Raw genomic sequence first — 14,320 nt, 5'->3', positions numbered from 1 at the left:
GGGACTTGTGGCTTGGTCATCATCAATCCACGTTCATCTTGCTTTCTAAAATGGGAAAGGGGTTCTTTCAGGATCTTCTGTGTACCTACTACCCTACCACATGCCAGGGATGGTGCCAAGTGCTCTGCTGCCCTTAGCTCAACTAAAACCCTACTGTGTAATAACAAAAATGTCCACAAAGTGGGTCACCAGAGGGTCTAGATGAATATCCTCTAACAGCATGTGCAAAGGCTCAGTCCCGGGGCCGGGGGGTGGGGTACGCTACTGGGAGGGTACAATACTTAGGAGGTGAGGTCTAGTTGGTAGTCCTTGGTCATTGGGGAGTGCTGTCAAACAGGAGTGGGGGACCCCAACCACCTTCTTTCTTTCTTCTTTTTGGCGTAAGCATTTTGCTCAGTCCTGTCATGAGGTGTTTGCTGCCTCACTAGAGGCCCCAAGCAATGGAACCACTTGCTCTTGGACTGCAATTTCCAGAACATAAGCCACAACATTTTTATACGTTAAATGCTTCAGGAACTTCATCAGTTACAGAAAGCTAACACCAGCCTCAATCACTGAGACACAGCTCTGAATTACAAAAAGGGAACACCAGGCATGCACTTAGCTTGTGTGATGACTCCAGGTGTGAGGCAAGTCATACCAATAAAGGGCAAGCTGCTTGACACTAGCCAGCTCCAGCTGACTGCTTCACCTGGGTGAGCTACTGGGGTGGGGGGAGGCGGGGGCAGCAGCTGCCACAGCATCCCTCTCTCTAGTCCTGACAACTCCTTCAATTTTAAGAAGCAGATCCAGAAAAGCCCCCAGTGAGGGAGGCCTAGCATGCTGTGGGCAGCCTCAGGCAGCCATTGCCTCCTGGACAGATGGCAGGTGACCTGCTTCTCTGACAGCACACATCAGACAAGGTGACATGACAGGGTGTTACCTTGACAACCTTGAACCGCTGAAGGAGGCGACACAGCATTCTTGCTTCCAGTTTTCCCACGTTCATAGCAACTCGGATCTCAGCTTGGGAAATTCCTTTCGTGCCTCTGCGCTCAACTGTGAAAAACAACACACTGAACCCCACCACCACACACAGTGACAGCTGAACACAGTCATTTCCCCACTGCCTTTGTAAGCACAGACATAGAACTGACAGACAGGAAGACCCAGGCCTCACTCTCCCATTTCTTCCCAGGAGTGCTCTACTGCCAAGACTAAACACTACCTGATCCCGAAAATACTAGCGAGTCTCCACACTCACACATTAAAGGAAAGGAGACCATGGCCATGTAAAACGGGAATTGAACTATTAAGGGCTTTAACCTAGTCAGTTCCAGAGAACATCATTTTTAGGCAGCAGTAGGAAATTAGTCATTTCCAAGAACTTATTCAGATAAGTGAAATTGAGTCTTTCAAAAAGCATCAAAATAATTTTAAGGAATTTTTTTTTTTTTGAGACAAGGTTTTGCTGCATAGAGAGACTGGCCTCAAATGTGTGATCCTCCTGCCTCGGCTCCCAGGTGCTGGCATGGTAGGATTATGTCACCACACCCAGATCCTGACACCTTTCCCTGAATGTGCATTCTCAGCAGACACAGAAGCACTGTGGACACAATGGCCCTTTCTCTAACAGTCAGGCCAGCAGAAAACACAGGAGGAAGTGATGGCACTCCTGCAGCCTATGATTTGCTCACCTATTCCTCAATACTGTACCTGCCTCTGAGAGGCCCTTTCTAAACGCACTATTTTCTGGGGCTGAAAACTAGAGAAGCCTGACTACCTCCTACATGACCTGCAGGGAGATGGTAGCAAAGCTCTTCAGAAAATGTCCTTTATCTCTTGATGTACCCACACATCTGAGGCTGCCAGACAAAAATCAATCAGGATGCAGAAGGCTTTCCATGTTGGGCACATAAAGATGACCATCTTCAGAATGAGAGCGGATGGCCAGGATATGTGCCTCTACTGAATGTACATGTGGGGACAAGTAGCTATTCCCAAACTGTGCTCTGAGGAGGCCACCTGAGATGCTTTGAGAACTGTCAACCAGTCTTCCATCAAGGCCAACAGATTTGCCAGTATGGTTTCTGAACTACTGGCTGAGTTTAAGAGTAGGACCAATTTAACCCAGGTGTGGTGACGCCCACCTTTAATCCCAGCACTCAGAAGGCAGAGGCAGGAGGATCTCCGTAAAGTCAAGGCCGGCCTGGTCTACATAGTGAGTTCCAGGCAGGGAGACCCTGCCTCAAAAAGATGAAAAAAAAAAAAAAATTTTTTTTTAAAAAAAGGGGGGTGCTGGAGAGATGGCCCAGTGATTAAGAGCACTCACTGCTCTTGCAGAGGACCCTGGTTTGATTCCCAGTACCCACATGGTGGCTACCAACTGTCCATAACTCCAGTTTCAGGGGATCCAACACCTTCTTCTGACCTACGAGGGCACTGCACAATACAAATGAACTTACACCCATGTAGGCAATATACTCATTATACATATACATGTAAGAAATTAAAAAAAAATCAATCAAATTTATAAAACAAAAAACAAACAAGACTAGGACCACATTAGAAGGCTCTGGAACTTTTGAATAACACAAAGAGTGCTGAGGTCTGAATTTAGCTCCTGTCTGCTGAGCTTAGCACAGTGGTTAGGGGTGCAGGGGATAAAGGGCAGAGTCCTCCACTCATCAGAATTCTTATTCTAAACCTCAGGGTACCTCAGGTGGAGCTCCTTCTGCATGCCTGCCTGCCCTCCCACTTTCGTTGCTTGAGTGCAACAGCACAGGACCCACCTGAGCTCACCAGATGTCAGCACCTAGTATGAATGCCCGGGCTCCAAGCTCAAACAGACTTTTCCTTAAAAATTGCCTGTCCTAGGGTACTCTGTTATAGAAACAGAAAACAGACTAAAGCAGGCAGTTGGCTAAGCTTCCTGAGTGCTTTCTGTTTGGGAGGCACTGTCATAAGCATTTTATTCCCAAGCCTTTTGCCCCCAGAGTGAATTTATGTGGGTCTTGGCTATGGGTGTCTGCTTGGCTGGATTACCAGATTCCTGGATAAATGGTCAGTGGTATTTCTGGATGAGCCTGTGAGGGTATTTATTTCTGGAGGAATCTGGCCTATGAGTCAGAGTGCTACATGGGGAAGATCTGTCCAAAATGTGGGTGGGACCACCTCATCAGAGCTGGGAGCACAGTGAGAATAGGAAGGCAGAAAAAGATGACTCATATTCATCATTCATCCTCTCTCTCACCCTCCCCACCATCATGGGCCTGGGGCACTTTCTCTTCTTGCTCTGGGACATCAGAACCTACAGGATCTCTAGTGCCACCCTTGGTCTCCCACCTGTGCCAGCTACGGTGGCCTCAGTCTGTTTCATGAGACAGTTCCCTGACAAATCCCCTCACAGACACAGCAGACTATTGGAGAACCCTGATAAACATGCCCCATTTCCTAGATGAGGGAAGCAAGGCTTGGAAACCTTGCCAAAGTCACACAGTAAGGTGACAGCAAGACTCAGTACTCTGAGTCTGACCCAAGGCTAAGCCTGAGGGAAACCTGTTTTATGGATCTGATAGAGCCCCATCTCCCACCCAAGGAGCACTCTTCCCACTCCAGTGCTCCCGAGCCATAGGCAAGCAGTGTGGGAGCAGGACTCACTGAGCTCATAGGTCTGTGTGAGCATGTCCCGCTCAAACACAATGTCCACTGGAGGCACGCCTTTAGAGATGACCTCCTCATCATCGTCATCGTCATGGTCATCTTCCATCTTCCGCTTGAATTCCTTCAGCAGTTTAAGGCACCGAACCATGACATCAGTCCCTAAGAAGAGAAGCACACGTCAGTGGAGAGTAGATATGGTGCTCACAGGAGCAGTGGTTGACGCCCTCAAAGGTCAAGCTGATCCCAACAAGGTCACCCCCCATGGTGTGTTTGCAAAGTTTAAAACTGCTACTCTTTGGGGCAGAGAGATGGCTCAGCGGTTAGAGTGCTTGCTGTTCTTCTAGAGGATCTGAGTTCAGATCCTAGCACCCAAGTTAGGCAGCTCACAACTGCCTGTAACTCTACTTCCAGGAGATCCAACGTCTTCTTCTGGCCTCCATGGTACTGACACACACATGGCTTATTCATTCATTCTCTCTCTCTCCCCCCAACACACACATAGTATATTCTCTCTCACACATGGCATATTCTCTCTCTCTCTCTCTCTCTCTCTCTCTCTCTCTCTCTCTCTCTCACACACACACACACACACACACACGCACACACACACACAAATAAAAATAAATACTGAATTAGAAAAATAAAACAACAAAACAACAAAAAACCTCTGTTAGTTTTAAGGACAAAGTCACATTGGGCCACACTGTGTTCAAAGAATTCGAGCAGGAAGAATGATGTAGGAGGAACGAGGGCACCCTACTAGGGCTGTTAGGTAAGTGAGCCCATACTGTCAGAGCTGCTCAGGAAAAGACATGATCTGTCCAAAGCAGTCTTCCAGCCCTGAGGGAGGGCCCATGTGTGAGATCTGCTGAAAAAGTACATAACCTTCCGAGAGCATCTCAAGAGGCCCTTCTGGGTCACTCTGAGGTGGGAAGTTAGCTTTCAAAAACAATTCAAAAAGGCCACTAGGACTAACAGGTCCAGTGTCTAGCATTCTTTTTTATTTTTATTTTTAATTTTATTTTATGTGTATGCGTGTATTGCCTACATGTAGGTAAGTGCACCTGTGTCATGCAATGCCTGCGGAGGACAGAAGAGGCTGTCAGACCCCCTGGAACTGGAGTTACGGACAGTTGTTAGCTGCCATGTGGGTGCTGGGATTCAAACCCAGGTCTTCTGCAAGAACCAGTGTTCTTAACTACTGAGCCATCTCTCCAGCCCCATCTAGCACTCTTAACAATATTAGGCAGTATTAGCCAGTGACTAATACAGACAGAAAGGTGGGGCTAAGCTGAGAAGCAAAGTCACACTTTGGGCTCTGGGGGAACCAGCATCTGCCTTCAAATGACTACTCCATGTCTACAGCAACCTACGAAAGCGCATCAGTGGCAAACACACACTTGTGCCTATGGATAAGGATGACAAGGACAGGAACACTAGCGATACCTGGCACCAGACATGTGTCAACTCACTGATCCCGATGACTTCCAGGAGCATTTTATGCATGAATAAACTCAAGCATGGAAGGGTTTGGTGTCATGTGCCCAAGTGCACAACAGTTTATAATTGACAGGGGCAAGTTACTCTGGCATCTCTTCTCTTCAAGCAAAAGCTAAGGTTGAGTATGGGTAGGGTAAATGGCATGTGAATTCAGAGTGTGACCCATGCCACCCCCTATCCCCACCCCACCTGAAAGGAGTCCAAGAAACTATCAATAAGCCCATGGGGCAATCTAGAAGAGGTGACAACCTTAGGTGGCTGCAGAGAGGCCTGACCAGAGTCTGGAAATACAGAGTTCAGGGCATCACGGGAATGAGAATGACAACACAGGTGACAAGTACATGCTCTAATCAGCCGGCCAGATGGGAGCCTACTCTGACAGCTCTACCACTCTGGCTAAGTGGCATGTCCACCCTGTGCCTCAGTTTCCTCAGCTGTAAAATGGGACAAGAAACGTATCTTCTGGGCTGGCCAGATGGCTCAGTGGAACTTGTATGCAAGCCTCATGACTTGAGCTCAATCCCTGGATCCCACAAGATGGCAGGAGGGAACCAATTCCCAACAGTTGTCCTGAATGTCTTGTCATACATGCACCATGGTACTCACTCATGTGCTACCCACCCCCGCCGCCCCACACACACCATTTTTTGTTGGGTATGGTAGAACATGCCTGCCCTGCCAAGCTGTGGGGAAGAGAATCTCAAGTCCAAGGCCAGTCCAGGGTACAGAATCCAGATGATCTCTTAAATAAAAGGAAAAGATTTTCTCAGGGTTGTCTTAGGATGGTACAGCTGAGTGAACATGTGCCATTGCATTCTCTATCACCAATGCTGCCACCATTAAGAACGTAGTTGTGAAGAACACAGCTCTGGAGGCCCAAGCATCACACCCAGTCCTTGCTTCCACCCGTAATTCAATAAATTCCATAATTATTCTGCATTGAGTTCAGAACAAACAAGACAGGCTTCCTCCTGCTATAAAAAGTGGCACAGAGGAGGCTGGCATGGCAGGGAGGGCACAGGGCTTACATACCACACAGTCTGGTTTGGAGTTCTAACTCCACCATTTCTCCGTAGCTCAAGTTGCTCGTCCAAACAGCTAATTCTAAGGGCATCTTGAAGGACTGAGTGAAGACAGGCTCTCTGGCTGGAGGACTGCAGGGATACAGACTGTGGAACACGCCACAGTGTACCTAGGGCTCCATCTCTAGCACATATGGGGATTAGAGATGAGCTAGAGGTAGTATGGGAGCAGGTGGAGGGAGTTGGGGAGTACAGTGTGGGGGAAACTGAAGGATGAATGGGTGGTCTCATCTGGCTAAAATGGCATTCCAGGCAGAGGGGAAGAGTGAAAAGGGGGCAGAAATGAGGATGGAGATGAAGAGCAAGGCCAGCCAGGGATGGAAAGTCTGCACACTCTAGCGAAGGGATATTAGGTTTCTTTTGTAGGCATGATGCTTGGGGCTATGTTGAACTTCAGAAGGCCTACAGGGAGTCAGATCTGTAGATGCTGGGCCCTGGAACTCTCCTCAGCTGCTTCACCTTCAACACAGCCCCAGACCTACCCACTTCCCTTTCCTCCTGGATCCTACCCAGTCTCAAAAGCAGAGGGGATTGAGGCCTGACTGTTGTACAGACTCCATACTTTCTGGGCTCAAATCCCTTCACCAGCATGACTCCGCTCGGAGACCTGAGCACATGATCCATACTCTCCATTTTCTTGGCAATGCAATGAAGAAAAAGAAGAGTGGAGAGGTTAGGAGAGTCTGAATAGAGGTAACACTTAGGACACCCAGCATGTAATACAGCTGTTCCTTCCCCTATATGGCTGACCACCAATTGCACAGTAGGAGGCATTGTCTTTCCTGTTTCCTCTCTTCAATATTGAAGACAAGCCCATGGACAGGATTTTCTTAATGTACAAGGAAACAAGGATATTAGTAACAACATACATGGAGGCTTACAAAGGTTTAGAAACTACCAATGTTCTTGGGTTAGAGTCATCATAAAAACCCAGCGCAAATGTCACCTCCCCAGACACCTGGAATGAGTCAAAACCTGACAAGAATAGGTCCCAAGAGCCCTCAAGTGTGGAGATGGGAAAGATGCTGTTAAGCTACAATGCTGAATACAATGGCCCCAGAGAGCTTGTGAGGGCCCTGAGCCCTTTGCTGCTTGGTAAGTTGGCCTGGTTGAGACCCATCACAGCCATATTCCCAGCCCCCATTTGCCCATATTTATGTTACTAGGCTGGTGACCTAGTGTACTCTCCACCCCAAGCCATCAGCAAGTGACACCCTAGGAAGGGACAGGAAATCCCAGTAGCCCCTCCTCCTGCACACAGACAGCCACTAGTCCTTGGTGTGCCATGGTTATGGCTGGCCCCAGCCTAGTTCTCTAAAATCCATCTAGCTGGGACACTCATGCCCTTTCCTGTTGAGAGCTGGACAGCCTTGGGAAAAAGGACAAGGTTGCTTGTCTTTGGCAACCCCCACCCCCCAATGTCAGGCGCAGTAGCACATGCCTTTAGTTCCAGCACTTGGGAGGCAGAGGCAGGTGGATCTCTGTGAGTTTGAGGCCAGCCTGGTTTACATAGTGAGTGCCAGGCCAGCTGGGGCTACAGGGAGACCCTGTCTCAAAAACACCAAAAAAGGGGTTTAATTTTTCTTGCAGGACTAGAGAGATGGATCAGAGGTTAAGAGCACCGACTGGCTGTTCTTCCAGAGGACCAGTACCCACACTGCAGCTAACAACCATTCATTAACCTTAATTACTAATGACAGTAATTAAATTTCATTCTTACAGCTGGTGTCCTTTAATCACTTTTATTAAAAGAAAAAAACAACCTTGTTATTTTTAACTGTTTTCCAAACACACCACTAAATTTCTATGTCTTTAAAATCTGTGTCAGTTTCGTTCCTTTGTTTTAATTTTATACTTGACTTGCCTTTTATCCTGTTTTTCTGGTCTTCATTTTTTTCAGTTAGAGCTTTTTGCTGTGATGCTCTGACAAGCCTGTATGTTTAATCTACTGCATTTCTGGCATTCTCTGCATGGGTAATTTCTCTCCTAGGTTGTATACTTTATTAACCATAACTTTTTAAATGTCCCCCTTTGCCATCTTAATGGTCATAATTTAGTTTTCTGTACCCTGTTGTATTTCTTGGTTTAGTTTTTATTTTACTTAAAAATTCAACAGCTTTACTAAGATTTAATTCACATAACATATAATTCAGTCCTTTAGTGGGTACGAATCAACGGCTTTTTAACAGTCACAGATCTGTGCACCTAATACCAGCCAATTTTAGAAGAGTCTCATCACCCAGCCCTTTAGTTATCACTCCCTCTATTCCACTGTCCCATAGCACTCGCACCTCACGTTCAGATTTCCCTGACTGAACATTCCTAAAGGTCGAGTCACAAGTCACTGGCCACTGTGACAAGCCACATTTTCTTCATTGGTGGGTGCCTGAGAACCAGTGGAGCCTAGATGCATGGCTTACTTGTGGGTTACCAATTCTACTCACTGGCCAGTCCATCTTCCTGTGCCAGGCACCACACTGTCATGATTTCTGTTGCTGTGCAGCAGGTTTGAAAGTGGCAAGTGTGAATTCTTTCTTCCTTTTTTTTTTTTTTTTTTCAGATCCATTTCAACTTTCTGGGTTCCTTGCAATTTGTTATGGATTTTACAATTAGCCCCTCAGATCCTGTAAGTCTGGAGTTAGACAAGGACTATACCTAATCAGTCCTAGGGAGTATTATCATCATAATGATGTTAGCACTCAGGATCCATGAACATGGGACACTTTTCAATTTACTTAGATCTTATTAAATTTCCCTTAACAGCACTGGATAGTTTTCAGAGTAAGCCTTCTTTATCTTTGCTAAATTTGTTCCAAGTTACTGCAAACAGAATTGCTTTCTCAAGATTCTTCTCTGTAAGTATAGAAATTTGGGAGGGAAGGTTGCATATTGATCTGGTGTCCTGTAATACTGCTGAACTGTTTTATTTCTTAAGAGTCACAAAGGCATCCCTTAGAACTGCAAGTGAGCTGAGCCCCTCAGTCGCCAGGCCTGGTGAACTGATTCCCTCAGTCCCCAGCCCAGCCAAGGTTCTACCAAGCACTTCCAATTGTGACCCTGTTAAAAGGGGCTGCCAAGTTCACTTCTAGCTCTTCTTTTTCTCAGCAGAATTTAATAAACAGTACAGTCAGTAAATACATGAAGAAAATAATTTGGATTTGCAAATCAGAGCAGTTCAGGAGGACTACTTTCATTACCAAGGTTATTTTGCAAAACAGAACACTGTAGCTTGTGGCACAGCAAACTATGCCTGCAAAATATGCCTAAACCCAAACTGTTTAGATTTTAGAAACAATTTGTATATACCCAGGCACACCTGTAAATTTAGATGACTACATCGTCTGTATTTATTATTTAAGCTCTCTCGATTCCCTTAGAGGGAAGGTTTCATGCTAATTTTTCAAACACAAACAACAGAGCTCAAGGCATAAAACTCCTGAAAACGGTGCATTCATCCCATCTCCCAAACAGCAAAAGCAACTTAAGTGGCCCTTGATTAAATTAAGTCTGTAAAACATATCCACTTGACTCCAAGCTGATTCTGTACAGGCATTAAAAATACACAGCATGCAAGGGGTATGGCCAGCCTCCCAGAGAGCAGGACCCAGCATAAGGTCAGACAAGCAACTAGGACAGCCACAGGACATGAAGGTAGGGCTGGTCATGAGCCTGGGTTCTACGCCCAAGTAGAAGAGCAGTGGGACAGTGTGGGTGCAGAGGCCACCATGGTAAAGAACAAGCTCTACCAGTCAATAGCTTGGTGTGTGCATGACAATCTAAATGTCTTGACCGCCATCGGCTTGAATTCCACCTCTTTATCACCCACAAGAGCCAAAGCCACCACCACCTGCACCCAGTCATGCTGACCATTCTGGGAAATCCTGTCCTCTCAGCCCAGGTGGAAAGTGACACCTGTGGATGGACACATCTTGCAGGGCCAGATGGAGGACAGATCAGAGGGAAGCAGGCCCATCGGACTGTCAGTCATCAGGAAGGAAACGTACTGCTGCCTACTTTCATCTTTGTACACAAGCCGAAGTCAGACTTCTTGGGTAAAAATTCTTGAGTTTTAAACTCCAGCAACTGGTTCAATGAAAACAAATGCTGCAAACCAAATCAAACATACCTCTAGATCTGTCCTATCTGTGTGAGTCTGTGGCCCCTGCTCAGTGTCCATCATGTCCTGTGAGCACCATACCTCAGGTGGGTGCTTTTACCCTAGTAATCTAGTGGATGAACAGGTACAGACAGGTCAAGGAGGTGTTGAAGATTGTCCCTCCAAGAAGTCATGGAACAAGTCTAACTCAAAGCTACCTAACTTCAAAGGCCATTTAGATAACTGTCAGGAACCTTGGCCTGGGAGAAACCTCTTGCCACCATGGCCTGTAGAGCAAAAGAGGTTTGTAAGGAATTAAGATTTCTCTTTAGTGGCTCTTTACTAAAGTGGAGATAAAATTATTAGAGTCTGATAGTCTTAACACCTTTCTTACAACAGGCAAGGATATACAAATGCACTTGTCCCCTGTGCCCTCCTTTCTTGTTCCTGTCCTATCCTGCCACCATCTCACCAGCATTCCCCTTGCCTATCCCAGCTTTCTGGGTTTTCCTGTCTTGATTTATTCTATCACTTGATGGTTCCTAAAAGAGAGAAGACATGTTTGCATGTGGGCACTGTCCTCCTCAGTCCTCATCAATGGCAAAGCTGGGCTGAAGGTCTAATCCCTTCAGAATTTAGAGAGAGAGAGAGAGAGAGAGAGAGAGAGAGAGAGAGAGAGAAAGAGTGTGAGTGTGTGTGCAGGCACAAGCATGCCATGGCTTGTGTGTAGAGGTCAGATGAAACTTTTTGGGAGCTGATTCTTTCCTTCCACTTTGCTTTTGATGCAGTCTGGTTATTATTTCCTTTTATGAATATTTATTATTTTTATTTTATGTGTATAAGTGTTATGCCTGCATGTAAGTGCACCCAGGTCGTACAGTGCCCATGGAGGTCAGAAGAGGGTGTTGGGAATTGAACTCAGGTCCTCTGTAATAGCAGCCAGTGTTCTTTCGTTTAGTTTTTGAGACAGGGTCTCTCTGTAGTCCCAGCTGATCTGGAACTTGCTATGTAGACCAGGCTGGCCTTGAACTCAGAGAGATCCACCTGCCTCTGCCTCCTGAGTGTTGGGATTAAAGGTATGCACTCCCACACTCAGCCCACAACCAGTGTTCTTAACCACTGAGCCATCTCTCCAGTCCCAGACTTGGAGTATTTCTACCACTGCGCTACCCTGTGCATTTGAGTTCCAGGCCCATTCTGTGTCTGCCTTCCATCTTGCTATGGATATGCTGGGGCTGGGATTACAGATGCAGTCACCACATCAGGCTTTCTTACTGGGGATCAAGCTGGTCACCCAGGATGCAAAGTAAATGCTTTTACCCACTAAGCCAACTTGTTGGTCCCTTCCTTCAGAATTCTGACAGCTCTGATAGTATCTTCTTAGTCTACTAGGAAGTCTGGGGTTTCCTCATGGAGTCTCATGATTTTGGATCTTTACCGTCATCATACTTAGATACCACAAATCTTTTGATCTGGAGGCTTCTTTGGGTCTGAGAAATCTGTTTCATTTTTGATAATGCCCCCTCTCTCCAATCCTCTCCATGTACCTCCCCCTAGACACCCCCCCCTTTTTCTCTGTACTATGGTGCTGCGGGGAAGCGGTGGGGCCTGTATGAGGTGGCACCTAGTGTGAAGATTAGTACTAGCAGCATACTTTTTTAAAGGGATGTGAGACTCCAGTCCCTTCCTCTTTTTTCCTTCATTCCCATCATGAGCTGAACAGCTTCTTGCTGCTGTGCTCCTACCATGCTTTGCTTAGCTGTAAAAACAAAACAGGCCAAATAACACCTATGATTCAACATAAACCTTACCTTTCATTAAGTGGATTATCTCAGATATTTTGCTACAGTAATAGAGGGATGGTTAACATACTCTGAAACTCCTGTTATGTGGGTATTGGGCTATCTAAGTTCAGTCTCTTCTATTTTCAGCTTGGCTATCCCATTTTCTATCTCTTCAGATTTGTTCTAGGAAATCTCAATTTTACTGTCTCTCCTTCCACTAAATTGTTAATACTTTTATCAAAAGTTGTTCTTTTACTTGAGCCAGTTTCTTCCTAGCCTGCTTGTCACTTTGTTTCCTGTTTGTCCCCCTTAGTCTTGTTTTCTTCAAATGCAGGTAGCATGCAGTGACCATTCGGATGCTGCTGAAGCCCTGTGTTTCTGAAGGTGGTGAAGGAGAGGCTGTATCATTTGGGTTCCAATGAAGGTGAGCTGTTAGGCTACTTTGTTGGAAAAGTAGCATTTCAGTATTCAGAGGATTTTGCTCTTGAATTGGTCACTCCCCCTAAAACAGAAGCCTCCAGCCCTTCAAATCCTACGGATTCTAAGTCTGTCAATGGTCTAGAGCCTGGCTAGTTCTGGAAGCTCATGGAAGGTACTAGATGGTTGGGATGCCGCTCAGTGGTTTAGGGCTTGCTAGCATGCTCCATGTCTAGCACCTCTAATGTTTCAGAGGCTCCAGCTGAAGTCCCTGAGCCAGGACTTCAGTAGCACAGGTTAGTATTCCAGCTCCATGACCTTCTCCTTAGGCCTCATGCCTGTAGCACCTGGTTGTATAAGTATTCAAAAGTCTAGGAAGCTACTGGTAGAGGGATGTCATCAAAGGGTGAAATAACCCAGGAACTAGCCAAGGGGACTGGCAGTTGCCAGAAACCTCACCCCCACTGCCAGCAGCTAACCCTGTCAGCCACCTGCTCTTATGCCTCCTCTATTGCATGCCCTTGAAAAAATTCCAGGGTCTTGTCACATAGGAAACAGGAGGAAAGCAGGTAAAACCCTGTTGATACAGACTGTCAGCCAATCGTGCCTCAGTCCTATCCACACATCCTTTCGAAGGCACTGGAGCCTTTCACTTCCTAGCTTATTCTAAGTCCTGAGGTACTGGCTCCTGGCTGTCACCGTCACAGGCAATTAGCTTTTCCAGCCTGCTCTGCCTGTTACCTTGTGTCCCTGTGTTGAGTACCAAGTGTTGGGGACAGGTCCCTGCACCACCTCTTGCCATGCTCTTTTAGTACTTTGAGGCTTACTCCTTTTATGTCCCTAATTACCAGCGTTTGGGCAAGTGCAGAGAAAAACAGGTATTTTACCTGTGCTAGTCTACTGAAAGCACCAACTCTCTGTTTTTAAAATGATTTGGTCAACCAACAGACATAAACATCATGGGGCAAAAATCAAGAATAGTAAAAATAAAGGAAGGTTGCTAAGGTTTTACGGTCTATTTGTTGTGAGTTCAAGTTTCTTTTTTATTTTATTGAATTTCTGCTTATTTCACATAATATATTTTGATGGTATTTTGATCCCCTCTCCTATTTGTACCACTCTACTGCCCAATTTCATGCACTCTATTACATATAAATATAGGTCTACAGAGTTAATATAGTGCCCCCAAATGCCTTTTGGCGTGGGTGCATCAACTGGGGCCTGATCAACTTACCAAGAGTCTCACCTTTGAACAAGGCTGACTACCCTCCCCACCCCCCATCAGTCACCAACTGCCAACAGTAGAGCTGGGACTTCTTACCATCTCCCCATGTCTCTAGTTGGGATTTCTGTCTAGCTTGTAGCTCAAGTTTCTTTTTTCTTTGCTTGTCTTTTTGAAACAGGGTCTCCCAGTAGACCCAGGCTGGCCTCGAACTCACAGAGATCTGCCTGCCTCTGCCTCCTTAGTGCTGGGATTAAAGGTGTGAGCCACCACACCTGGCATAGCTCAAGTTTCTTAAAAAGTTCAGTCAAGAGCCGTTGGGCCTCTTCCTGCCCCCATCTCCCTGGGCATCTCTGGGTGGCATGGCCACCAGCTGCCCGAGACCAGCATCTTTCCTGGGCCCTGCTCCCAGGCCTGTCCAACCCTCAAATTCCTCAGGACAATATCTTTCCTGGAGGGATCCAGACCTTAGGAGAAAGCCTGAGAGCATCTGATCCTCATCTGACTTGGGCCTCTGTGGGAACTTCTGAAGACAAAAGCAATCTGGCCACTCCAATACAAAATCAAAAGAGAGAAC

At 46.4% G+C, this 14,320-nt stretch overlaps 1 protein-coding gene across 1 annotated transcript in view; it reads right to left on the bottom strand.

Moving 5' to 3' along the window:
- Gtf3c1 (general transcription factor IIIC subunit 1) overlaps positions 1-14,320 on the bottom strand; it is an 80,064-nt gene that overhangs the window by 40,341 nt on the left and 25,403 nt on the right. Inside the window, 2 exon segments of the mRNA XM_008841695.3 lie at positions 923-1,038; positions 3,640-3,801. Of these exon segments, the coding sequence (XP_008839917.2) occupies positions 923-1,038; positions 3,640-3,801 (278 nt within the window).

This window comes from Nannospalax galili, unplaced genomic scaffold (assembly GCF_000622305.1).
Source record: "Nannospalax galili isolate Female #2095 unplaced genomic scaffold, S.galili_v1.0 scaffold411, whole genome shotgun sequence".
Lineage (NCBI taxonomy): Eukaryota > Metazoa > Chordata > Mammalia > Rodentia > Spalacidae > Nannospalax > Nannospalax galili.
This window is presented reverse-complemented; position numbering and strand designations above follow the sequence as displayed.